At 40.7% G+C, this 24,736-nt stretch overlaps 6 protein-coding genes and 3 long non-coding RNA genes across 10 annotated transcripts; 5 read left to right on the top strand and 4 right to left on the bottom strand.

The window, feature by feature from the left end:
• Positions 1 to 213: 213 nt before the first annotated feature.
• On the top strand, positions 214 to 1,800 carry LOC116656227. Its single transcript, XR_004311219.2, has 3 exons — positions 214 to 454; positions 1,167 to 1,346; positions 1,407 to 1,800. It is a non-coding gene; the product is annotated as an uncharacterized LOC116656227 (long non-coding RNA).
• Positions 1,801 to 4,957: 3,157 nt separating this feature from the next.
• On the top strand, positions 4,958 to 5,663 carry LOC26515272. Its single transcript, XM_014908628.3, has 4 exons — positions 4,958 to 5,152; positions 5,213 to 5,254; positions 5,322 to 5,470; positions 5,526 to 5,663. Exons 1-4 carry the CDS (start codon positions 5,071 to 5,073, stop codon positions 5,661 to 5,663), a joined length of 411 nt encoding a protein of 136 aa, XP_014764114.1. The 5' UTR covers positions 4,958 to 5,070.
• A 630-nt stretch (positions 5,664 to 6,293) lies between these two features.
• On the bottom strand, positions 6,294 to 6,824 carry LOC116656195. Its single transcript, XR_004311198.2, has 2 exons — positions 6,492 to 6,824; positions 6,294 to 6,436 (listed from the first exon to the last, which is right to left on the bottom strand). It is a non-coding gene; the product is annotated as an uncharacterized LOC116656195 (long non-coding RNA).
• Positions 6,825 to 6,973: 149 nt separating this feature from the next.
• On the top strand, positions 6,974 to 7,442 carry LOC116656196. The gene is made up of 2 exons (XR_004311199.2): positions 6,974 to 7,075; positions 7,149 to 7,442. It is a non-coding gene; the product is annotated as an uncharacterized LOC116656196 (long non-coding RNA).
• Positions 7,443 to 11,416: 3,974 nt separating this feature from the next.
• LOC6496640 (DNA polymerase interacting tetratricopeptide repeat-containing, protein of 47 kDa) lies at positions 11,417 to 12,765 on the top strand. The gene is made up of 2 exons (XM_001961277.4): positions 11,417 to 12,114; positions 12,172 to 12,765. The coding sequence occupies exons 1-2, from the start codon at positions 11,452 to 11,454 to the stop codon at positions 12,730 to 12,732; spliced, it is 1,224 nt and encodes a 407-aa protein (XP_001961313.3). The 5' UTR covers positions 11,417 to 11,451; the 3' UTR covers positions 12,733 to 12,765.
• Positions 12,766 to 12,771: 6 nt separating this feature from the next.
• On the bottom strand, positions 12,772 to 16,122 carry LOC6493925. The gene has a single exon (XM_001961278.4). It carries the CDS (start codon positions 15,887 to 15,889, stop codon positions 13,436 to 13,438), a length of 2,454 nt encoding a protein of 817 aa, XP_001961314.1. The 5' UTR covers positions 15,890 to 16,122; the 3' UTR covers positions 12,772 to 13,435.
• Positions 16,123 to 16,532: 410 nt separating this feature from the next.
• LOC6496641 (geminin) lies at positions 16,533 to 17,447 on the top strand. The gene has a single exon (XM_001961279.4). It carries the CDS (start codon positions 16,691 to 16,693, stop codon positions 17,270 to 17,272), a length of 582 nt encoding a protein of 193 aa, XP_001961315.1. The 5' UTR covers positions 16,533 to 16,690; the 3' UTR covers positions 17,273 to 17,447.
• LOC6493924 (zinc finger protein 2) lies at positions 17,277 to 20,031 on the bottom strand. Its single transcript, XM_001961280.4, has 5 exons — positions 19,937 to 20,031; positions 19,188 to 19,881; positions 18,737 to 19,132; positions 18,128 to 18,662; positions 17,277 to 17,591 (listed from the first exon to the last, which is right to left on the bottom strand). The coding sequence occupies exons 1-5, from the start codon at positions 19,941 to 19,943 to the stop codon at positions 17,538 to 17,540; spliced, it is 1,686 nt and encodes a 561-aa protein (XP_001961316.2). The 5' UTR covers positions 19,944 to 20,031; the 3' UTR covers positions 17,277 to 17,537.
• Positions 20,032 to 20,119: 88 nt separating this feature from the next.
• On the bottom strand, positions 20,120 to 23,655 carry LOC6493923 (bcl-2-related ovarian killer protein homolog B). 2 transcript variants are annotated; one of them, XM_001961281.4, is made up of 3 exons: positions 22,705 to 23,655; positions 20,798 to 20,941; positions 20,120 to 20,733 (listed from the first exon to the last, which is right to left on the bottom strand). In XM_001961281.4, the coding sequence occupies exons 1-3, from the start codon at positions 23,029 to 23,031 to the stop codon at positions 20,275 to 20,277; spliced, it is 930 nt and encodes a 309-aa protein (XP_001961317.2). In that variant the 5' UTR covers positions 23,032 to 23,655; the 3' UTR covers positions 20,120 to 20,274. The 2 variants fall into 2 exon arrangements, with proteins under 2 accessions (XP_001961317.2, XP_032311596.1); XM_032455705.1 differs by lacking the exon at positions 22,705 to 23,655 and adding an exon at positions 21,643 to 21,795.
• Between the last annotated feature and the right edge of the window lie 1,081 nt (positions 23,656 to 24,736).

Genomic DNA, 24,736 nt, shown 5'->3' on the forward strand with positions numbered 1-24,736 from the left:
TTAAACTGATATATTGATTATTTTAATTAAAAAATGAATAGTTTTCTTTTATATTCATTTATTTTGAGTTAAACTTAACAACTAATATAGAATTCAAGTAAATAATTGAATAATTTTTTGGTTGTTTTTCAAGCTAGAGGGGTGAGGGGGCTTATCACACATGTTATATTTGGCCAAAATATCTTATGTACAAAATTTCATAAAGATCGGACGACTATATCCTATATATGTCATATAACGATCGGAATTGGCATAACTTTGGTGTTTTTTAAGTTAGAACGATGGGATTGGTACAGATACCATTTCGCACAAAATAATACTCATACGACCCGTGGCAATGTAAAAATTTTTATACATATTTCAGAATGCTCCCAATGAGTACAGGAAGTGGAAAATATTTTCCATTTCTTGTGCAAATCTGAAGGGAGATTTGCAAATTGTTTACTTGAAAACGGTAAGTTATTTTTCATATATATTAAAAATTGTTATAAATTGTATATTATATAATTTATTTATATAATATAAATAATATATTATAAAATATATTATAAAATTGTATTATAAATTATAATATATTATAATAAAATTGTATTGTATTGTATATATAATTGTATATATAAAATAAAATTTTAAATATATTATATATAAAATTGTATTATAAATTATAATATATTATAATTTATAATAAAATTTTATAATATATTATAATATATTATATAAATTATAATATATTTGTTTCATTATTTAGACGACTACTGGAGTCCAAGTATTGGGCTCCGACTTTATAAAAGAGTGTGTGGAGTTTGTGCACTCTTTTATAAAAAAAATGCCTAAACTGCACCACAAGATGGCTGGTGCAGTGGCCGACAAATGCTCCGCCAATCTAAAGGCGATTGAATATCTACAGATGCAGGGAATTCCTGTTCTGTACGATTTGCGGCATTTCCAAGACACACTGCAGAGAGGCAGATATATTGATCAAATATTCTGTCGTCTTTACGTTGACCCCACGATTTCTGGGGACAATATGCAGAAAATTTTAAAGTTGTCTGGAAGTATTGTGGGGGAGGATTTTCCCATCAATACTTGAAAGGAAGATACGAAGATGAAGTATTTTTGAAATTAATTTAAATAAATAAATATTGATAAAAATTATTTAATTTCAGCTTCGCAGTATCGAATGCTTCCTGGGAAGAATTTTCAATTCCTTCTCGGTCCATCCATTCGGATGGGGAAGAAGCGTTCGAGAAGTTTAAAGAGTTTCATGACCCACATAAAGCAGTGACATTTATGGCAACGTTAGCTGCTGTGAGGTCTCAAATAATGCATGGAAAACCACGAAAACTGTAAGTATTATTGTAAGAATTGTTTATAATTTTTTATTAATTAAAAATTGTTACTTTCAGGCAAAATATATTTACTAAACTTTGCATATGCTCAGACTCACTTTCTGGCATCGACGCAATAAAAACCACTAACAACAGCGAACATTATATCTCAAAGGCCCGTAAATTTCTACAAAAATACAATAATTTAAATTACTTTGGATCCCCGGTATCACGTAGGAATACCTGGAAACGAATTTGCAGACGCCCAACCACTTACAACCATCGAAAACTTAAACACACAGGACATATTAAAATATATTAAAAATACATATCTCTCGAAAATGCAATTAAACATATCCAAAACTTCACGCTGGTACCAAGCAATTAATCATACCCCTATGTCTAAAAAATACAAACTTATATCACATCATTTAAGATAATTCAAATTAAGCCAAAATATATAAAATATTATTCATGCAAATATTGTAAAAAAAAAAAAAAAACGAGCGGAAGGCCCTCGTTGCCAATGCTCTACATCACCGCTACCTAATAATTTTAAGTTATTTGGTAGCTCTTCATAAATAAATAAATAAACTTTTTTCTGTAAAATTAAAAATTTTGTTATTTTATTTTAGAAGCATTAAAGCAAAAATTTCAAGCCCCTCCCACCGCCGGCCAGTCCGGCCGGTCTCCCCGCCGAGGGGAAAGTGACTGAGCTGTGGCTGTGAATTTCCGCCTTATATAGGCTCAGCCAGAACTAGAGGAGGAGATCTTTCGATGGTTTGAGAAAAAATATCGCTCCCTATTGATGAGCCGACTATCGATAGTACCCTATCGATAGTGCTCTTCCTCCAGGAGGCAGGGGCAGGTAGTTGCTCCCCAGTCGGATTTTATGGACCTACCTGGGACAAGGGTACATCCCTATGTTGCGGACATGTCTGCTAACGTGTCCGACACCTGGACAGAAAAACAGACATGTCTGCTTACGTGTCTGACACCTTGACAGAGTACTGGACGTGTCTGCTTACGTGTCCGATACCCCAAGCTGGAATCTAAGGAAATAATTTCCCTGTTCAAACAAAATTCTTTATTTGCTGTTACATTTGCCTAAGTCCTAGGGAAATTAGAAAATTTTATCTAAGTCCTATGAAAAATACATGAAAATTTTATAAGTCCAAATAAAAATACTTAGAAAATTTTCGGATAAAAAGACTTAGAAAAGTTTTTGCATTATTTGTATGGAAACACTCGAAAACTACTGTTTAAAGATTAATTTTTATTAACATAATGTAGTTTATGTAATTAAAAACTTCTTATAATAATAAAATAACAAAAAAATAAAAATAAAAACAATTCGAAAAACAAAAACATAAAAACGAAATTAAAAAAAAATGAAATAGTTCAAATTAAATACATTTCAACCTTTTTTTGGCGGGATCATAGAAATGTATAATACATTATAATAATTAAATTAAAAAAAAGTGTATTATTGTGTAAAATTGTGTAAGAACAGAAAAAAACGAGAAAAAAAAAAATGTGAAAAGCGAAAAAATGGTAAGTATATAATAAATAAAAATATTCTTAGTCTAAACATCAGATTAATCCGATATTGTGTGAATAAGTGGTACCAAAACAATTTCATTTTCATTGTTGGTAAGGTGTAGATATTTGAAAGAGATATCACAAACTGAATATGTTTCGACAGTGTTACAAACATCTGCGTCAACTAAAATAATTCCAATAGCAGAACTATCCATTGGCACAGTAAAATAATTTCTTTTGTTCATAAATTGTTGAGACTTTATAAAGCAATTGCCGTCTATAAATTGAAAATCAATGATTTTTAATGGTCGTCCATTTTTCAGGCAGCACACGTTGTCTGGCTTTTTTTTGGTGAGTGTAAAATCTTCAAAATTAAATTTTATTACATTCCCATCCTTATTAAATACAGCTCCGGTTTCTTTAATTCCTACTGCTGGAATTGGCGAGGAGAATTTTTTGGACAGCTGCTCTAATATTTTATTTGGTTTCTTAACGGAGCGTTTGATCTTTTGCAGAAAATTTTCAAATTTATATGCGGTAAAATCTGTTAGATGGCCGATTTCTTTAACACAATCAACTAAATGTAGAACGTTATGAACGTTATATGTTAACGATTCCACAGGATACACATTTGTAAAATATTTGACAAAGTGCTCCAACATTTGTCCAGCAACACGTGTTTGGATTGCGTGTTTTTTGTCTAGCAGTAATCTGTATGCACAAGAAAATGTTAAAAAGTGGTTATAACACTCCTTTGAAATAACATTTTTTAAAAGTACAGGCCCTGTATATACTGCAAATTGTCGAAACTCTATGGCTTTCCATCGTGGAAATTCGTCTAATGATCTAGGTTTGCGACCAAACTCCTTTGGAATGCAATCTTTGAGACTAACTAATTTATCTGATATTACCGATAAATCTTCCTTCGCTATTTTGAATCCACGAGTTCTTCTTTCTATGATATATTTAAGCATTTTTTTGCAGACTCCTAAGTCAAGGAGGTGCATAGGATCAATGGGAAAAGCCGTGATCATGTCTATGTTTAATCTCTCAATTTCTAAATAGGTGTTCTTAAATAAAGGAGAGTGATGTTCAGGGTAAACTCTGTTTCTGAAGTCTTCGTTCGTCATTAATGTACCCACTGTATCCGAAAATGTTGTGACGTGGTTAATCCTTCTTCCAACTTGAGTGCATTTCATGCAGCCATGTAAGGCGTTCGTCCCAAGGGTTCCACACATAAAGGCGCGCGCCGGGGCATCGCAGATAAACGAACTAATTTTCAGCTTTATCTGTTTATTTCCAATTAGGATGTGATTTTCCTCTAAATTTTTATATTCGGCTACGAAGTCATGAAGATACTGATTTACATTTGCAGGCTTTGAATTACCTGAATACGATCCTATCATAAATACTTGTGAATTTGGGAGATTTTTTATATATCCCAATATAGGCCAAACACACATTTTTGAACTTTTAAAGAGAGGCAACCCATCAACATTTATATCTAATAGCAATTCATTTTCGTCTCTCAAAATATGTTTCACAGATTCAAGATAGGGCCTAATACCAATGTGGGTGTAAAGTCCTGGAGTAACTGTTCGAATTACAGCCTTCTTATTTTTTGCAGATAACAATCCCTTTTCTGAAGTTGGTACTTGAATATTTTCTGATTTTAATATTTTTAATAACTCTTCCAACTGATACCTTGTTATGTTACAAGTTCTGTACCACTTAGCTAATTTTTTTTTTAATTGCGATGTACTGTTTGTAACAATACATTCGCTTCTATTTATATTCGGAGTACCTATATTTTCTTCAAAAAATTCTTCGTGCGGTTCCTCGTTGGTGTTACTCGATAATTCACTTTCCAATTGCTCTTCCGGTACTGGCCTTGTGAATCGCTGAGCTACACGTCTTAAAGTACGCTTAGAAAATCCGCTCATATTTGTAAAATAAATACAGAATAAATTATATTTTAATAAATTAAGATGCACACTCTTTGCCAGAAATATGAAGACTCAATAAAGTAGCAAAAAAGTTCGCCCTTTTATACTCTTGACGAAGCATTAAAATGCATTCAACTTTTTTTAGGACGTTTTTTAAAAAATCTTTTTAGCAAACAATCAATCTAGTAGGCTATAATTAGTATATCTATTGACTTTTAAATGAGTTTTAATTGTTCAAAGCATCAGAACATATTATGGAGCGAAAATTTGAAATGGTTTCAAACGAACCCAACCCATGTTGCATGGCATTACAGGCAAGGATTGATGCACTGGAAAGTATGTAAATGGGATACAATTTTCAAACTAATCCTACTAAGTGACTCAATATATTTATAGATGGAATGGAAAAAGTTTGCAAGAAGCTGGACGAAATGCAAAGTGTGCATAAAAAATGCTATTTAGATACATATACATACATAAATTAAACATTTTTAAACTTTTATAGAAACAAATGCAAATATGAATGCTAAAGTATTAGGCTTCATGAACCAATTATCAAAAAATATGGTGGAGCCTAAGGTGGAGCTACCCATAATGGACGAATTGAACCTTCAATCATTGGACAATAAAATTGGGGAGTCTCCCAATAATTACGTAAGAATTATACATATATGTATATATAAATAATATATATTTTTTTTATTTTCAGCTCCAACTATTTAAGAGGATGCTTATTCCTGGAGGAATTTCAAAAAATCTCAAAAAAAAAAAAGCATTCCAACGTACCAAAAGGAAGGAGTACAAAGCTACCTATCGCTCCAAAAAAAGGAAATTGGAGGAAGATTAAATTTAATTCTAATTTACATATAATAAACATTTAAATAATCTTTAATTTAATAATTAAATATACTACTTAAATATGGTACATACAAAATATTCAATAAAAAATTTTAAGAAAAAAACATAAACAAAGTCAGAGTTTCATTTATTTTGAATCAAAGACAACAAACCCAAATCCAAAAGCAAAAAGAAATTCAAAATCAAAAGCAAAATAAAGCAAAAATAAAAGCAAAAGCTAAAAAGCCTATATTTTCCCTAAAATATCCCTAGTTGACAACTCGATACCCATGTCTGCTTTCGTGTCTACTACTCGATACGGACAACCTTGTTCTCTTGGTCCAGTACCTGTCAACTACTAGTAGTGGAATTACCCCGGCCACGTATATATAAATTTCTTACACAGCTGTCTCGTAGTTGGGCACAAGGGTTTGTGTAGGGTAGTTGACATGTCAAATACCTATCCACGTGCCTGTCCGGTACCCTGGCCCGACTGGGTCTTTCTTCCAGTGTTGCCAGGTCTTGAACAAAAAATAATGCCAGTTTTTAAAAATAGCTGAAAAAATGGCTAACATTTTGTTACCCCAAAAAATAACCAAATTACCCAAAAATAACCAAAAAATTGAATTAAATTAATTAATTTAAATGTCCAATAATGATTTTATTAAATCTACATCTTCACTGTTTTCATTGTTATATTTTTCATTTTCGGCCATCATTTTTAAAAATTTCGTTGGCACTTCATAATCGTGGCAGCATTTTCCATTTCTGCGCAGGCCGTATCTATAAAGAGGAATATTAATAATGCTGCTTTAAAAACTTAAGTAAATGGAAATACCTTATTTTTAAAATTGAATTTAGTGTTTTTATATGTAACCTGTTTCTGAGGTTACTTTTTACTATGTTCATTTGACTGAACACACGCTTTTGACAAATCCGCCTCATCCTTCCAGATCCAGGCCTTGAACTCACTAGCCTGCATCCAAGCATCGCGAAACTTTTGCGTATAAAGCACTTTAGGCATTTTTGCATCACTTTTTTTGCGTCACTTAATGTACACCACAAACTAGAGATGAAACACACAAAGCAGTGATGGTCAAAAGTAGAAATCACTGTTCGATAAGTATTTTCACTCAAGTCACTTAGAGTATTTTCGCTGTAAATGGTAATTTTCACAGACCTAAATCACGGGTTCGAGAAAATTGCCGAAAATAGCTGAAGTTTATTTTAAAGTAGCTAGATTTATAGCTAGTAGCAATTTCTTAATTTTTCTAGCATTCGGCCTTTCAAAATGGCTAGAACTAGCCATAAAATTGCTAAACTGGCAACACTGCTTCCTTCAGCAGGGCCCGGGCGATGCTACCGGAAGTTACTTGGAAGCAACGTTGGGCAGTGGTGGTAAACTAAAAGAAAAATCTTTAGGTGACATTTAATTTCTTTTATTTTAAAAATTTAAGTATGCTAACTTATAAAACAGTTTTTATCGTTGTTGCAGCAAAGGTGGACCTTACATTTATTGCATTTCGACATTCTGTCTTGCACAATCTGCAACGTCCTTTTTCAGCAAATACCACCCAATGCTCCAATTTATCGTAACGCAGAAAAGTTGTAGGATCGGGCTGAAATTTGTATTTTATTTTTGACGCTTGGCCTTTGAAATGCGGTCCTGGGCGTACTGAATGAACCGCTTTGCTACGCGGTCAAAATCTTTCAACTCGAATTTTTATTGAAAAGCACCTGGAAAAATGTTAATTAAATATTTTAAAATATAAATTCATTTCGTGAAACTTACTTCTCATTCCTAAAATTCGTAATCCCCTTCTGCATTTTTTGCTCTCGGTTTCTTTCCATGAAAATAGGACAGCAACTTCATCCGACATAATATAGCGCCAACACGTTCGAACAAATTTTTCAAACGATTTCTCGCCGCTTGAAACTAACATAGATCCTCAATCTTTAAATAATGACTTAATATTAACCATAATTAATTTGTATAATATTTTAATGGTAAAAACTTACATGTTTCTTTTATTTCGAATTCGATGCCGAATTCGACCTTGGCCTTTATGCTAACCACCTCTTTGCGCAGTCCAATTTTATCTGCCATTTGGCAATCCAACTTTGCCTCAATTATATTTATATTATTAATAAAACACTTCATTAACTTTTTCATTTCAATTAAAATCTCTGTAAAAAACAATCAAGTAACAGTATTCTTTTCATAATCGATATATATTACACTAGTTTTAACGAAAAATGAACCTCTGTAAAAAAGTGTTTTTATACCCTTACAAAAACTTAAAGGAGAGGGTATTATAATTTTGGTCAAAAAGGTGCAACGCAGTGAAGGAGACATCTCCGACCCTATAAAGTATATATATTCTTAATCAGGATCACCTCCTGAGTCGATATAAGCATGTCCGTCTGTCTGTCTGTCTTCTATCTACAATTTCTATAAAGCTTTACTAAACAAGCTGCAATAGATACGTTTTGAACATAGAAACAGTTTTAGATAGCCATGACTTTTTGAAAATATGAGATTTAAAACTCCAATTTAATTGACGAAAATATTGTCTAACCCCCTATAATAAATTCAATAAAATTATTTCGAGTTTTTCCTTAAATCCAAAAATAAAGCATGGTTTTCCATAGAAAAATGTTTCGATGAGTATTCCAAAGATATGGTAACATTTAGATACCATTTTACAATTTTAGTTGGTACACATACATTTCAAAAATGATATGTTCTAAAAACAATGATGGTCATCGCCATTACACTACATAATTCAATAACTTTACATAATTACATATTTCAATATATGGTAAAATTTTATAAATTTCTTATCTTAGGTGTACCGCGGCAACTGTGGGTGATAGAACCTTCTGTTTGTTTGTTCTGGACTTTGGTTCAGGCGAGCTTAAAGGTTATGGAGCAGGTGAAATTATGTGTATTTTTCGGAATTTAATAGTTACACAGTCTCTTACACAGCCAGTGCATGACGTTGCCAGCCCTTGATGTCAACCAAATATTGGCCAAATATTGAGAGCTGCTTACTTTTTTAAATCTTCAATAAAGCTTACCAAGGTTAAAGGTTGGGTTGGAATAAGAACCATAATAATTAACTTTATAGGGAGTTTTTACACATAGTCTTGAAGTAATGCATACCAGCCACCATTTATGGGGGACTTACAACCGTTAGTGGGTGCTAAAATTCACATTTAAGGCATCAGAAACTAAACAAAATTCGAGAGAAAAAATAAGCCATTTTTAATGAATATCAGTTATTGCTCTGTGGTTTGGAGCTATAGACACATCAAACTTATTTTCTGATTGCTCTAATATGTATGCATGTGCGTTCATTTATGCCATAAAATGACACATGCGATTTTTTCTCAGAACTATAAAGTTGGTAAGAAAGTCATGGCGGACTTTTTCGTATTGACTGTTCTGTTGGAGCACTTAACCTCTGCGCAACTTACAATGATCTTATTCTATTGCATAATCATAATAAAACAAAAAATAAAGGCCATTCTTTAGAGAGGCCCTTATAATAATAACTTTGGTGGCAGCCAAAGTTACCCTGCAGTTTTTCAGTTTGCACCGTTATACTGTTATGTCATCACCTTCCCAACGCTTCACCCAGCACCAACCAATCGAAATTTTTTTTCTTAAAAATAAAATGTAAATAAATAAATAATATGCTCAAATACATTTTTTTTTAAATAGCAAATTGTATATCTCCTGGGAACCCCTATTTTTGAACCACCACACCGATTCAGAGCCACGCTAAGAAAGAGCCAACCTAGGCTAAGCCAGCGGTGCCCACAACCCTGACTTGCGTGTCCAGTCACGTCCTTTTACGGTCGACACTATAATATTTAATATAAAGCTTTAGCCGATCCAGTATGGGCAATATATTGTTAGGCATTTATTCTAATTCTTGAGATATCTTTCAGATACCTATAAAATATATAGATATATTAATATATACACATACATAATCGAATTTCGTGTTTATACTCTTGCAGAAGGTTTTATCATATATAACCCTCTTGACCCGGTAAAATACCGGTGACGAACTTGCAAGCGAAACTCAAAATATCTGTTATCAATTTTGGTGACGAAAATATACTATATAGGTGTACAAAATTGCATATAAAAAATATTCGGGCGGAGCCGAAGTTGAAATACCCTTGCAGTTTAGGTTGTTCCATTTCTGATCGTTTATATGGAGGCTATAGGGTACAGTTGGCCAATCATTATGAAATTTGGCAGATCTGATTCGATTGCCCAAAATGGAATCCGTAGAAAGTCCCATCATTCTAGCTTGGAAAAACATCATTCTAGCTTGCACATAAGTTTTTTTGGTTAAATATAACATGTGTGGAAAGTCCCAACCCTCTAACCCTCTGACAATTTCCAATATATTTTTTAGATCCGTTATATAATAAAATAACGGAATAACTTTTGAAAACGGAATTTTTTTTTAAGAAAAGCCTTTAAAACAACTCACTTAAAAAGCTCCATAACCACGATGGTTCGATTTACTTTAATCAAGCCCTCCGCAGCATCACCATGAAAGAGCCACGGAAACTCAAGATCCTTCGAGGCGCGATGTACCATCATGTTGATGCAGCGCAGGTGTTTGTAAATATTCTGCAGATTTAACTTTCTGTTCGTCCACAAGGCAATCTCCTGGGCAGGCAGTACTATTGTGAGCCAATTAAGCAAAGCATATCTTTATTAAATTCTTTTCATAAGAAAAAGTTTTCTTTCAAATACAACATAAATTTCTCATGAATTTTGGGAATTCTGATTGCCAAAAGATAAAATCACTCTCTTGGCCAAGCTGAATGGTAAAAACCGGAAAATAATCGAAGTGTGCCACCAGTTTGTGTGTGGGCGGTTAAGGGGTAAACAACTCCAATGCCACGAAAGTACAAGTTAAATAAATTCGTCTATCGAGTTTTCCAAATGGAATATATGCGTATTCAAAATTGTTTTTTTTATAATTTGGTTTTTATAATTGATTTTTGTGGAGAAGCACTCTATACTTATGAACTAGTAGCACTAAAAGTTCCATGGAACCATACTAATTGAACCATTAATGGAAAAAAATACCTCTAGTACTCTATGTACTTCAAAACTTTTATTGATTTTATTTTAAAGGCTTTCACTAAAAAGATTTTTAAAAAATAGGCTATTTAATAACTAAGTAACTTGGTAACTTGGGCACTGTAATAAAAAGGACTAAGTGAAAATGAAAATAGTTTAGAGAGCGCACATATTGTCAAATTATATTATAATTTCCGTTTTTAACGCCTAGAAAACAGAATAGCTATTACACCACTCCACCCACTCGCACTCCAACACACACAAAAACCTTGCGGTGCCACACGGGTCGTTCGACATTTGAGGTATTGATGTACATATGTGGATTGGATGGTCGGTGTAATTCCTTTTCAGCAACAAGTTAATTAAAATAGTATGGAACATCTTCACCACTTAAAAAACTTTTGATATGAAGTAACGGATTAAGCAATAACTTAAAGCGAGAGCCTGCGGAATGAATAATAGCTGGCATTATTCATTCCGCTCAATCAAAAACTAAAATCTTAAACAGGAATTATTCCCGGTGTAATTGTTGCCATAAAAAAATTATCGACTATCAACTGGGACTCCCCCGGTAGTTGGGCTAAAATTTAAAATTATGTCGAATGTAAAATCCGCGTAAAATAGTGTCAACTTAACTTTTGTTACTAAGGTATTTTTGTAGTGAGCGGCCACACTCAACAACATGTGCGATTTCTTTGTTTTGAGATTGAACCTGATGGAGGAACTTGCTGCCCAAAAAAACTGGACGGATGAGGAGCGGTTGGAGCTGGCCGCTCGTCTCGATGCCGAGCTGGATGCCTTCATCGAGGGCTTGGAGAAGAAGAGGTACGAGGAGGGCTGGCCAGAGGACCGCTGGCAGGAGGAAATGGACAAACACCCATTCTTTATGAAAAAGGCCCCGCAACCTGGTGACGAGGTGCACCCCATGTTCGAGGGCCTGCAGAAGCTCAAGTACGACCCGGAGGAGAACACGCGCGATGAGCTGGCCCTTAACTACAAGGAGGACGGAAATTTCTACATGAAACACAAGAAATTTCGCATGGCTGTGTACAGTTTCAGCGAGGGCATTAAATCAAAAACTGAGAATCCTGACGTGCTGGCCGTGCTTTACAACAACCGTTCGGCCGCTCACTACTTTATCAAAAACTACAGATCTGCTCTGAGTGATGCCCAGCGAGCTTTGTTTTACAAGCCCGACTACACAAAGGCCCGCTGGCGGGCGGCGCAGTGTGCCCACGAGTTGGACAAGTTCGACGTTTGCACTCAGCTTTGTGAGGAGTTGCTGGAGGTGGATGTAGACCACAAAGAGGCCAAGACTCTGCTTCACAGAACCAAGATGAAGAAGGTCGGTAAGATTTAATAATGCCCTTGCTGTTGCTAACTTGGAATTTATCAATCTTAGCTTGAAACGGAGCGGAATCAACGCAGAGAGGCTGCCGAGGCCAAGCGTCGCTTGACACGCTTCCACAGGCTAAAGGATGCAATCGAACAAAGAGCCATTAAGTTCGACGATCAAAGGCTTGGAAAAAAAAAGGAGGTCACCGAGGAGCTGCTGCGGCCAAAATTCTTGCCCTTGGAGGACCATCCGGTGCACCTGGACAATGACAGCAGTACATTGGTTTGGCCCGCCGCCTTCTCTTACCCCGAGTTTCTCTTCAGCGACTTCCAGCAACAGCTGCCAGAGACGGCCACAATGAGCGACTGTCTGGCGACGCTGTTTGCCGAGCCCATGTCTTGCGACAAGGCTAACAACTACAGACAAGGAAATGTACACGTTTATTACGAAAATCGAAAGGCTGGCCTCGTTCACAAGGTGGCACTCGAGAAGACGATCGCTGAGACAATTGCCGAAAAGGGATTTTTCGTATCCGGCGGCGCTTTGCTGTTCTATGTGGTGCCCAAGGATACCCGCATAGAGCAAGAGTTTTTAAATCAACAGAGAAGACCAATGGTTTACAGTTAAGGGTGTTGAAAATAAATAGCTTTCTTAAAAAAAACCAAAGTGTTTGCTGTATAGTTTATTCGAGCGTTGCAAAAATTCAGTATAAAGCTTACATCTTAGTCACGGTACAATTGAGCTTTGGTTAGGCTATAGAAAAGCACTTTTCATACGATTAGCTAGTTTCTGATATGTTATGCAAAGCCAAAAAAGCGTAGTTCAAGGATCCCGCGCACCATAACAAATGGTGGCGGGAGCCCCATTTGGTATGGTTGAGTTTTTCTATGTATGTATGGTATGTGGGTTCCTTAATACTTCCTTAATTCAACTTAGTTCCTCTCTAGCAAATATGAGCCTAAATGAGTCAACAATGTAGTTTGTATAATTTATATAAAAGCGATTTGTAAATTTCCATAATTGAGCGTATTCGTATGTACGTATAAATCCTAGACACTCATCGTACATTCACAACAATAATACTAGTATAACTCCTTAAATGGAGCCAGATATGGTTCGTTTTGAGATAGCAGCAATAACTTAGGAGGCTTACGTCTATGTGCATCATGAAAAGCGTATTACATACATGTTTAACATAATAAAATCAGATATCAAATTGTCAAAGTAACAAGATCACAATCAGAACAAACGGATAACATCGAAACAAGCGACAGTCATAGAAGGGCATGCGTTTCTTGAAATATTCGCGATAAAATTAACTGCAAATTAACTACTGTTGCGGCGAAGGGGAGTTCCTCTGCAGGACATTGTTCAGCCTCATCTTCAGGGGCGAGAAATCTATTTTTTTGAATCGCGGCAGCGAGGCAAACTTCTTCATACCGCCGCCAGTCGACTGCAGCTCGTTGGATGTGGAGGCCACGGACTGAGCCATTGGTTCCATATTTACCACCACGGCCTTGGCCTTCTTTGGCGATTGGACCAGCTTGGCTAGAGTGGCGTACTTCTGCAGCAGCTGGGTAGCCTTTTCGGCTGCTTGATACCGGTCTTCGTACTCCTCCTCCACCTCTCGCTGCATGATGCCTCCGTTGGTGGTTGGTTGCTTTTTCTCAGCTTGATCATCTGCAGGTGCATGGCCGTCGTCAAACTTGAAATCAATATTCTTCAGCATGGTCAGGTGCAGGAGCTCGTCCTCGGCGCCTTCCAGATTATTGTTGTTGTTACTGCTAGTGCTGTTGACGCTGCTTGGGCGCTTGACGGAATGGGTCACAGCATACACCCCGTCGGATATCTTGTGGGCGGCAGTCTTTTTCGTTGAAATTTTAGTCTTCGTGGGTGGCGTGGAGGTCGATGGTGGGTGATAAACTTTATGGCGCTGGTCGAGGATCTGCTGCGGCGAAGAAATGTAGAGATTCTCTTTGCGCTCGCGTCGCAGCTTTGAACTGGCCAAGTGCCTCAGGCTTGGCCCGTAATCGGTGGGACTGCGACGCTTTGACTTAATAGTGTCGCAGCTGTTGGGATAATAAGAGGGTATCTTGTCATCCACGCTTATGATTGACTTGCGAGGAGTTTGGTAGTAGTCTTCCTCCTCAGGCTGCTGCAGGGATTTTTCTTTGGGTGTTCCCTTCTGGGGCAGTGCCGGCGCCAATGGAGATTCGGTGGGGGTGCTGGTGCTCAGTCCAAAACCAATTGGCTGCGCCTCCAGTTCCTGTGCGGCCTTAACCGCCAGAAGATTTTCGTACAAGTGCTCCGCGAAGCCATTTGCTGCAGCTCCCACTGTGCTGTTCAGAGAATTGCCGTGCATGGCCTCATAAATGCCGCTCTCGTTGGCCCCTGGCGCCACCAACGTCCTAGCGGGCTGGTCTTCCGTGTTGCAGCTGCTGGTCGATGAACAATAGGATCCTGTGGAATATCCAGAAGACGTAGATGCCGTGCTGCCTCCTGGCTGCGGCGGAGCTCCTTTTTCCACACCCTTGACAATCGGCGCCATCACACAATAGCCAGTAAGGTCATCGACAATAATTTTGTTCTTCTTCAAGATGGTGTTGTGCATTACAGCTCCGTGAGAACCTATCAGGTTAATGGTGGATGTGTTGCAGGCGGAGAAATTAAAGTTGTGTGGCAGTTGCTCGGACACATTTAAGCTTTCCAGGGAGTCGGCTTTGACCAAGTGCCGCGCTATCTGGCTTACCAAATGCATTCGAGAAGTCGACGGTTCAATCACCGACTCATCTAGACTGATGTTTAGTTCGACGCTCGATCCAAAGTTTAGGCCATCAGAATCTACTTCCAAAGCATCCAGAATGTTTAGCTTGGAGAGGTCAGGGCTCGAAAAGCTATTGCGCTGGGATCTGCTTAACTGAGAGGACCGTTTCAGCGGCAGCACCGGCTCTGGCGTTGGAGCGTTCTCATAGAGTGGAAGTTGGTTCTCCTCAGGTTCCTTGACAGACTCACTGACGCTTCCCGATCGCTTCTGGCGTACTCCACCAAACAGGGTGTCCAGCATGTTCTTGTACTTTTTTCGTTTAGCCAACTCGGACTCTGGATTGGTGTTGGCCCTGGGGATTTCCTGCGCCTGCGACTCAAAGGTGTTGATTCGCTTTCGATGTGGTTGCACTGGCAGAGGCGGAGGAGAAGGAGCCTCAAGGACGGCCGGCTTCATCTCCTCATATATGCCCGAGGCCATGGAGACCCGCGAAATACGACTACCATCGAAGATTTCCTCGTAAATCTGAGACACACGGGCCGACATGCTACTAGCATCTAGGATCTCCGGCAGGTTAGGCAGGGGTCCTAGTACACCCTGAGGACCTCTGCTGAGGCGTCGCTGTTCCAGAAAGACCTGTCTATACAACTCCAGATTCTTGACCGACTTTCGCACCCACTTCATGTGCTTCCGACATGCAGTCTCCGTTTCGAGGGCAAAGTAGATAAAGCAGTCGCGACGATTTTGGGTCCAGAAGAGGCCATAAGAGTACTGCTTCGTTCTAGACGTGGCCAAGCTGAGACTGACTCCGGGCACGTTCACCGAGATGCTGAGCGTCTTCACAGGCCCCTCCGTATCCGGCGTCGGCTGGAAACTCAGTCGCAGGAAGCAAGGCACACATTTAATGGCCTCTATCTTTACCTCACAGCGAGTCCATGTTTTGTAGCGCATCGCCACTGGGCGCTTGTCATGTGTATCCAGTTTCACGTCCATGCACATGGAAATTTCGTTGTGCTCCATCTTCGCGTCGGATTTTTCGGGCAGCAAAGCGGGCAGGATGTGGGGTGTGGGTGAGTAGGCGGCAAGTGAGAAACAAAAATATTAACTATTTATGTGCGCTTCTGATCGAATTACATGTTTCCTTTTCCTTCGAATGGGTGGAGCTCTTATCGTATTTTTTACCAATCGGCTTTTCTCGTCGTCCTTTCGTGTCACGAAAAATACCACAGCCTGCCAGACAGTTTTTGATTTGAATCTGTATTTAGTGTTTAAAAATACCATATACCAAATACCATAAACTGCTTGTAAAACTGCACAGCGCTTTGAATAGCCGCTTATTAGTTGGGACGGCCGCTAAAATTAATTTCTCAGTCTGCAGTTAAATATTAAACCCTTCCCAAGGTCATACATTTATGAAAATGTATTATTTTTTATATAATCAGCATTATTTGGTTTCTTCGATAAATACCTTGCTCTGTCGCATACTTTATGACGATATTTCATTTTATTTTAATTTTTTTTTTTAAAGTAATATTTCAGGAATTTTATATATTTTTATTTTATATACATATATACAAAAAAATATTTGAACAATTATTCCGGTAATGCTACGGCCACGATGCTGCCACCCGATTCGAGTTCCAGCTGAATGACGATACTTCGATTACATTAATTATCGACCATCCCTAATCGGCATTTTTGGCGGCCATTACGAGAGGAAGCGTGAAGTTGAGTTAAAACTGGAGTAAACAAACGGTAAACAAGAAGCGCAGACGCGTCGTCCAAGAACCCAAAGAAAGAAAACCAAAAACCGGAGTGAAAATGTCTACGGGCGCTGCCAGAGTCTACATCCAAGTTGAGAGCGAGGCCGAGCAGCAGGAGCATTTGAAGCAACAACGCAAGACCCTGAAGCCCCTGCAGGGCAACGTGAACCTCAACGACAAGGAGAACCTAACGGGTACAGGCCGAGCCTCCATCGTGGATCAGTTGAGTCGCCTAAAGGCAGGCGTCCAAGTAACGCCCAAGTACGGGAAGCGCAAGTGTGTGGACTCGAGTTCAGCAACAGCGCCCTCGAAGGACGCGGACACACAGACCGAGGACGTGGCTTTGGCGACGCCACACCGCGATGCTGATAAACCCATAACTGCCGAGGACCTTACCAGCGAAAGTGAGCCCGGCGAGAACTACTACAAGCTCCTCGCGGAGCAGCGACGACTGGCTCTAGAAGACTCTCTTACGGAAAATCGGCATTTGCACGAACGCATCGAAGGGCTGGAGGAAGAAATGGACACAATGCGAAAGGAGCTTGACGAGGCCAAGAATCTGGTGGAGGTGCTGAAGGAGATCTGCGACGAGGACAACAGCGACCCCGAAGAGGACGAGGCTGCTGACAACCAAGAGTAAAGGCTGCACATCAGGCACATGTTTTATTAGTCTAAAAATATACATTTAGTAGTAAAAACTTAAACATTTTATAATTTATCAACCATTACAACGGTCTGGTCTCAATATACGCCAGCAATATATTTACTTGTTACCCGCCAGTTATATTTCCGAATAAAGTTAAATTACTAACCTAGACGAAACTAGTCTCATTCGGCAGTTTGGGAATTGGGAATAAGATGCATGTTGGAGGTTTTCTTGGCTGCTTCTCATTTATTTCGCGGTGTTACTTTAGCCAATCCGTTATGATTTCCTCGCTGTGAAAGTTGTCCACAACAAACTGAAAAGATGGAGGGAGTGAAAGGATTAGTGGTTTTGTAAGTTATCGAATAATACATTAAAAGAAAAGAAAGTAGCTCGCGGGAAAACGGTTTCCTCTGTCTCCAGTATTGGTACTCTGGTTTTCCAAAATTTTTACAAATATTGCCATTAAAAATTGCAGCTAAACAGTTTAGCTGTATATTTTATTAAAAGGTATATTTCTGAAAGGACGAACAACCAGCGTCCTGTATTAAATTGTGAAAAATGTTTCATTTTGGGGAGAATAAAATCTTCAAATTATAAAAGTATATATATATTTGCCTATAAATTCTGTCGATATTTTTTTGTATTGTAAATACCCTACCACACATATTTCACTCAAGATTTACAAGATATGCATATGTGGCTCGAAACAAAATAGTTTCGAGAGAAGGTGCATCATTTCTTTTAGTTCGACCCCACCTTGAAGAGTATTCCTCAAATTTTGCTTAGGTTTCCCCCTTTATAGTACTCAGAAAATAGTAAATACTGCCCGACCTTGTTTAGGGTACTCACCTCAACGCCCTCCTGGTAGGATGGCACGGAACCATCCACGTCGACATCGTTTACCACAGAACTTATATACGCGGCATCTGCCTCTGCAGCTGCTATCAGCACCGCCGTCTCCGAATCCTCAGTCTCAGACATGTGCGGCCCATCAGGCGCTTCTTCCTGGGGCTGATCTGTATCCTCTGATAAGCCGTGGGCCGACTTCATGTGCAGACGCAGCGCAAAGACGCGCGCGTACTCAGCTCCGCAGATCTTGCACCAGAACTTTCCTGGCGGCATGGTTTTGGAGGAGGTCGAGCTCTTGGCTCCTGAAGACTTGTTTCCCTTCTCCTCTTGGTGCGTTTGCATGTGACACCTTACGGCGTACATAGAAGAAAACGGTCGGTTGCATACAGCGCATTGGTATGGCTTGGTATGAGTATTTTTGTGCGCGTAGAGCTGAACGGAGGTACGGAAGGTCTTTGAGCACACATCGCAGGCGAATTCGCGCTCCGAACTATGAATTCGCAGGTGATGTGAGTATACTTGGTGGGACTTGAATCTGCAATAAATAGTTTTTTAAATACACCGATGGATATACGAAGGACCTGCCCTGGAGTCTAGGCAAATACCTACCGTTTGTTGCAAACTGTGCAAACATATGGGCGAATATCCGTATGGGTCCGCAGGTGCAGCGTCAGCGAATAGGACACGCGGAAAGTTTTGCCGCACACCTCGCAGGCGTAGGGCTTCTCACCAGTATGCACCCGTTCGTGCTTGACTTTCTCATATGGACGGGCAAACACTCGCTCACAGAACTGGCAGGCAAAGCCCCTTTCCTTGTCGCTGCTGCCATTTGAGCGAGCAGACGATTTTTTCATAGCATCGACGGTTCGGGGTTTCTCGTGAATCTTTAGGTGCATCTGGTAGGTAACCGAATCTTCAAACTTTCGGTTACAGATTTTGCAACTGATTGCCTCGTCCACCTTCTGGTGCATCTGCTTGTGCACTGTCAGTAAGTTTTCGTCAAAGCTGCCGGAGATCAAAAGTCAGTTTGGTAAAATAAACATTTCTGTGAAAAACTAACCTCTTGTTGCATATCTCGCAATAGAACTGATCCAGCTCGCTGTACTGTTGGTGGGCCCCCACGGGTAAAGCATCTTGAATACTCTTGGAACCGCGCTTTTCGTGGATGCGCATGTGGAATTTGAGAAACTTTGTCGAGCTAAACACGGTGTTGCAAATATCACAGCTGATGGAAGACGTTCCCGTTGCACCTGCTTTGGCACTGGCGCTGGACACCTTTCGGCGGATGGCTGGCTTGGGGGCACCGGCCGCACTTAGCTGTGGGCCCGATGAACTGCTCAACTCGACACGCGGACACACATGGTCCTCGGCACTGGTCCTGTTTTCAAAAATGCTATGGCAGTCGTAGCAGAAATAGCGCTCCGATTGGCTGGGGTCGGACTCGTCCGGCTCCGTCATGGCGCTAGTCGTTGGCAAATCTACCACTTCCCAAAGAGGCACATCGGCTTCCACGATTTCCTCGCCCGCATCTTCCACTGTTGCTTCCTCTATTAACTCCTCCTCCTCTTTGTGGACGACGCCACAGCAGCTGGACTGCCCTACAGTGTGGTCCCGATTAAAGGACTCGCTGTCCTCGTAAACCTTGCCGCAGCTTTCACAGTAGAAAAAGAGTTCTTGGGAGGTGCACTCCGTGGAGATGGCCTGCTCCACGTGCTGCTCCTGCTCCATCGCCGCGTCCTCAATCCTTCGGATGGCTAAAAATGAAAGTAATTACCGAAAAACCTTCAGACCACCGACAGGACCACCCACATGACATGGCATTATTCTTAACAGGATCCAAATGGGCAACAAATAATAATAAATTTCGTCGGTTGCAAAGTGCTGCACAACAGTAGCCCAGAACAGTTTTCCAACCCTGCCAATCTACTATCGATAGCCACGAAAATCGGCTCGTTTGGCGGAAAATTCAAATTTAATTCCATAAAAACGGTATTGCGTTGAAACTATGTTAGTTTTGTATTTACAAGAAGAATATAACAATATTAGAAGTAAACAAAATGCATTGCTGCTACTAAACAACTATTCAGGGTGCCAAGAAAGCAGGAATGATTCGATGGCGTCACTGCCGCTATGGAGCGACGGTGCCACTAGAATATCAGCGAATACAGCTGGCAGCCGATGCGCCGGCAGACGTTGGACACCATATAGGCGCCCGCCGAAATCGTCACAAACAGGGTGAGCCAGCCCAGGAACGTAAACTCCCCAACCCGAGGCCGGATGTGCTGCTGCAGGCCTAGCCACCCGCCATTGTCGATCAGCCAGTAGACAAGGTCGTCCTCTATGATCTCGGCCAGGCCGTCGACCAGTGTCTGCAGGTAGTCGTAGTGGCCTTGGCGAACGCAATCTATGGCAAAGCCGCCGCAGACGGCGAATAGCGAGATTATCTTCCCCCAGGTGATGTTTGAGCGGAACAGGTCCTTGGCCACCAAATTGAGCAGCATGGGGGCCATGTCGCCATCCTCGAGCTCTCCAAACGGGGCCCTGGACAGCTGTCTCGAAATGTTTGTGTAGACTCGCGGGTGCATGCGCTCCAGTTCCTCGCCCATCTGCAACGTAAGGAGGTATTTTATATCCAATTGTAAGATGTGAAACTTAAGCTGCATTACTTACGCTATTTAGTGCTGGGAACACTTCGAACACCACGTGCGAGGAACCGGGATCTAGAATATTTCGCAGCCGTTGCGTCACCTTCCGGTTGAGGACTCCTGCCCGACGAAGACGCGCTCGGATGTATTGGCCACAGAGGCACTTTCCCTGGAACACAAACATCCATGCATAAGTGTCGAAAGTTCAAGTTAAATTAAGTCAAATGGTGGCTCTGGTCACTGCCAGTCAATATTCGCCCGTCGGCGGTCAATTGGCTGCTGACTTGCTGGGGAACTTGCCGGGGAACAGCGGGGAGCGCTATTTACGGCCTGGCAAAGCGGTTCTCTGGTCACCTGGTCAATATCATTGGCACCTCTGGCAGAGTCTATCAACTGCAGCCGGATTTTTGTAACAGTGCGCCATGGATGGGGGCTCAAAACAAAACAAATCGGACAGCACGTGGAACGATCCGATTTGTGGCAATTGGAAACACCCTCGCCCGGTCGCTGCACAATTCGGACCAATTTAGCGGGCTACAATGGCGATTTATGTCGCACAATTACCGTTGGTCACGCCAACAGCTTGGAGCCGAGTGAATAGCCAACCAATTGCCGTCTTTGGCGCCAACTTGACTTTTGACATGGCCAACGACAAGATCCAACCCATGCCAAATGGACGGCCTTGGCGCTCACGGCTTGACAAGTCTATTGAAGCACCCCGCTCCAGCGGCCCGGCGTCTTAATCACCTGCCCCCCAGCCACACCAATAAATCCGTCAGTCTGTTTACGTGCTCTTGCTGTGGGACTTCCCTGATACCATTTGCCACAAACCATTTGGCCAGCCCGTGGTCCAAACATCATAAAACTCACTTCGCCCAGGTCGAGTTCGACGAATTCACCGTCTGGCTTTCGGATATTTTCTTTTAGGGGCAGCCTATTTTTGGAATACTTGTTTAGTGCTCTTGTGGATTGTGGGGAAGGCGGATTGTTTACAAACGCTGAACACATGCCCCATGGTTCTGAGGATCCGATCCCCTTATTCCCCAGAAGAGGGAGCCATTTGGCTTGGTCCTTTCCTACTAAGATTTCCTACTAAAATTGGACTCAGGTTCTGGAGAGACTTCCGCAATGCGCTTTTTAGCAAATTCCTCAGCAACTTATCAACTTATCTGCCCGAGCTACGAGGGCAAATACATTTAATAAACACTGTGCACACCCGCCCTCCCAGGGGATCCAGCAAATATAAATATTTTACAAAACAAAAACAAGAAAATCGTGCGTACATTCAGCTTTTTATCAGGCTGAGATAATGAAATTTCTTTCTTTAACGAAATGGCCATCTTATCAATTAATTTGAGACACGGGGCTTGGGCTTGGCGTCGGGGATGGGTCGATCCTCCCCGGCCGAGGGCGACTCAAAATTAGATAATTTTTGCAAGCTTTTATTTCTGGTTCGGCCCGGCGGCTTTCTGCGGAGCTAGCTGGGCGGCTTTGTAATTGAAAAGTTTGTTCACAAAACAGGGCAACTTATTTGAACAGCTTTTCGGTAGCGGGTCCCCCCTCATTGTGCTGGTTTTTGTTACTGGAGATGATGATAATTCGAACCACATTAAAATATATTATTTCGGATGTTCGGAGAGTTTGCTTAGAGCAGTACTAGCGCGCCAGGTTTCAACTTTGGGAAAATATATTTATTGAAATCGGGTCTGTATTTATTTATTTTAAGAATAGGTTAACCTATTCTCAGCCATAAACTCATTTTTAATCCCTAACTAAAAAAGCAATTATGCTTCTTAGAAGTATTTTTGAAGGAACTGTCGTCTAAGCCCACTCTTTTTTAAATGAAAAATAAAATAACAAGTATTGAATTTAAGCTTTCTTCTATATTTTATGGAATCTTAACCTCTAGAAAAGTCTGCCCTTAGTCCTCACCTGATTGATAATCTCCATCTTATATTCCTGGTAGTTGGTCATGGTGCGCGTGCTACTGGCTAGGGAGGACGTGGAGGCGGCTCGGGTCATGGCGGGAAGCCCGAGGGTCCCACCTCCGCCGTGAAGGGAGCGCCCATTCGAGGGGCCGGATCCGGGTGCGGGCACTCCGCCACGAAGGGCCTTCCAGTCGCTGGACGCCGTGGCAATGGTTCCCCGTCGGTTGGCCTTGTAGATCTCGTGATCCAGCGATGAGGATTTGAATTTGGCCAGCTTGGGGGCTGGTGACGGGCCGGGGTGGCTGGTGGTGGGGGCCATGGCCGACGGCATAGGTGGCTTCGCTTAACTGCCCGCCCGCCTGGCTATGGTTGGTGCCTCTCTTTTTGATGGTGTTGACGTTGGCGTCGTCCCCGCGCGCTCTCCGCGCATGTAAGTTGTGTAATTGGCGCCTCTCAGCCTTGGCCTTGCATGCACTAAGCACTAGGCACCAAGCACCCGGATCAGATCACCTCCACGGAGCACGGAGCACGCTTGGCCCGTTTTGGAGGTGGTCGGGATCGGATCGTGTTCTGATAAAACTTGTGAGGGGAAAACAAAACAAAATAAAAGTCGCCGAATGGGAGAGCAAAGCGCAGGGCCGAAAATACGAACGAGGCGCACAAGGCAGAGACACTAAAACTTGTTGCTGCTACCGCGGTCTGATCCCAGACTCATTTCATTTCCACCGCCTTGCTTTCTTTTTGCTCTGTTTTCGTTTTCGATTTGTTTTTTTTTTTTCCTTTTTTGTCTCACATCACTTTGAACCTTTAACCGAGAGATCTGCGAAGTGTTTAGCAAGTGGGGAAACCGATCGATTGCGACCCATCCGACTGCTCGACTGCCGAGCTCCGTTCTCAGATTGCTTTGTTGTGTCTGTTGCGCGATTTTTGGGGGTTGGTATTGTGATTGGGCCCATAGTGCGGATCTTCCCGATTTGAATTAGTGTGGCCAAACTAACTACCAACAGCTGTTTCTTCCTCTGCGCTTTGTCGCTCTGTCCTTCCCGGTTCAAACTCAAAATTTCTTTTTTTTGTGAAAGAGAAGAAGAAAATTCTTTTTTTCTTGTTTGACTCGCATCACGACTCGCGAGCGAATCTGAGCCAGTTTACTTCGCAAAGGAACTAGTTCGTCTAACAGGTGATCTTTAAAGCAATGGGCGCGCATAAATACACAATTTGAAACCTACTCTTCAACTTTGAACCATAAAATTACCAGGATTTGCAATCTTCATAAGGAATATTGTTCTGAATTGTCCTGTAAATTCTATTGCATCATTATTGTAAGCTACATTTTTTTTTTAGATTTTTTGTAATGCCTGAGATTTTTTCGGCATCATCACGAATGTTTTTAAATTTTTAGCAATAAAATCCGTTTTCCTGGTCCACCACTAGGACTGTGGGCCTCAAGAAGAAAGAATGGATACTTCCCCTAGAGAGCCTATTGACCGATGGTCACCTCCACTCATCCTGATCTTTTCTGGACCAAGTATGTATGTTGGTAATATAGAGAAATGCAATATTTGTATCTGCACTGTGAGATTAAAACGCCTCCTTTTTTCCGCCGATCTGGATAAACTTTTTAGCAAAGGAGACCCGTCTTTAACCATTTTTTTGAAGTGGATATATTATAGTTTAGGAAGATTACTACGTAAGTACGTATAATATATGTATGTTTTTAGTACCTTTTATGTTCTGACAGAAGAGGGTTTATTCTAAAGTAACTTTAAGATAAGAGATCCCTTTGACTCGGTTTGATTAGACTTTCCAAATTGAAATTGTCAAGCATAGAATAATAAGGTACTTAAAAATTTTTTGTTTTCTTGAATTTTTGAGTTTTACCTACGAGTATCAATAAACATGATCAAAATCGGGCCATTTGGTAGGTGTCGACTGTAAACAATTTGCCGGTCCCCAAAACATAATCAACAGAATCGAAATTAACCAAAGGCAGCTGTCCAACCGCACATGTTCTTGATTAGCTTTCGAATTGGGTGTCG

This window comes from Drosophila ananassae, chromosome 3L, assembly GCF_017639315.1.
Source record: "Drosophila ananassae strain 14024-0371.13 chromosome 3L, ASM1763931v2, whole genome shotgun sequence".
Classification (NCBI taxonomy): domain Eukaryota; kingdom Metazoa; phylum Arthropoda; class Insecta; order Diptera; family Drosophilidae; genus Drosophila; species Drosophila ananassae.

Bases quoted from the DNA above. Each gene is read 5' to 3' on its own strand.
- LOC26515272 (XM_014908628.3), top strand. From the start codon at position 5,071: ATGGAGCGAAAATTTGAAATGGTTTCAAACGAACCCAACCCATGTTGC. The intron at 5,153-5,212 runs GTATGTAAATGG...ATATATTTATAG, and splicing joins AAGGATTGATGCACTGGAAA to ATGGAATGGAAAAAGTTTGC. The intron at 5,471-5,525 runs GTAAGAATTATA...TTTTATTTTCAG, and splicing joins GGGAGTCTCCCAATAATTAC to CTCCAACTATTTAAGAGGAT.
- LOC6496640 (XM_001961277.4), top strand. From the start codon at position 11,452: ATGTGCGATTTCTTTGTTTTGAGATTGAACCTGATGGAGGAACTTGCT. The intron at 12,115-12,171 runs GTCGGTAAGATT...TATCAATCTTAG, and splicing joins ACAGAACCAAGATGAAGAAG to CTTGAAACGGAGCGGAATCA.
- LOC6493925 (XM_001961278.4), bottom strand. From the start codon at position 15,889: ATGGAGCACAACGAAATTTCCATGTGCATGGACGTGAAACTGGATACA.
- LOC6496641 (XM_001961279.4), top strand. From the start codon at position 16,691: ATGTCTACGGGCGCTGCCAGAGTCTACATCCAAGTTGAGAGCGAGGCC.
- LOC6493924 (XM_001961280.4), bottom strand. The intron at 19,133-19,187 runs GTTAGTTTTTCA...GATCTCCGGCAG, and splicing joins TGCGAGATATGCAACAAGAG to CTTTGACGAAAACTTACTGA. The intron at 17,592-18,127 runs GTGAGTACCCTA...CCATCTTTTCAG, and splicing joins CCTACCAGGAGGGCGTTGAG to TTTGTTGTGGACAACTTTCA.
- LOC6493923 (XM_001961281.4), bottom strand. From the start codon at position 23,031: ATGCCGTCGGCCATGGCCCCCACCACCAGCCACCCCGGCCCGTCACCA. The intron at 20,942-22,704 runs GTGAGGACTAAG...TTTGTGTTCCAG, and splicing joins AGATGGAGATTATCAATCAG to GGAAAGTGCCTCTGTGGCCA. The intron at 20,734-20,797 runs GTAAGTAATGCA...CTTACGTTGCAG, and splicing joins TGTTCCCAGCACTAAATAGC to ATGGGCGAGGAACTGGAGCG.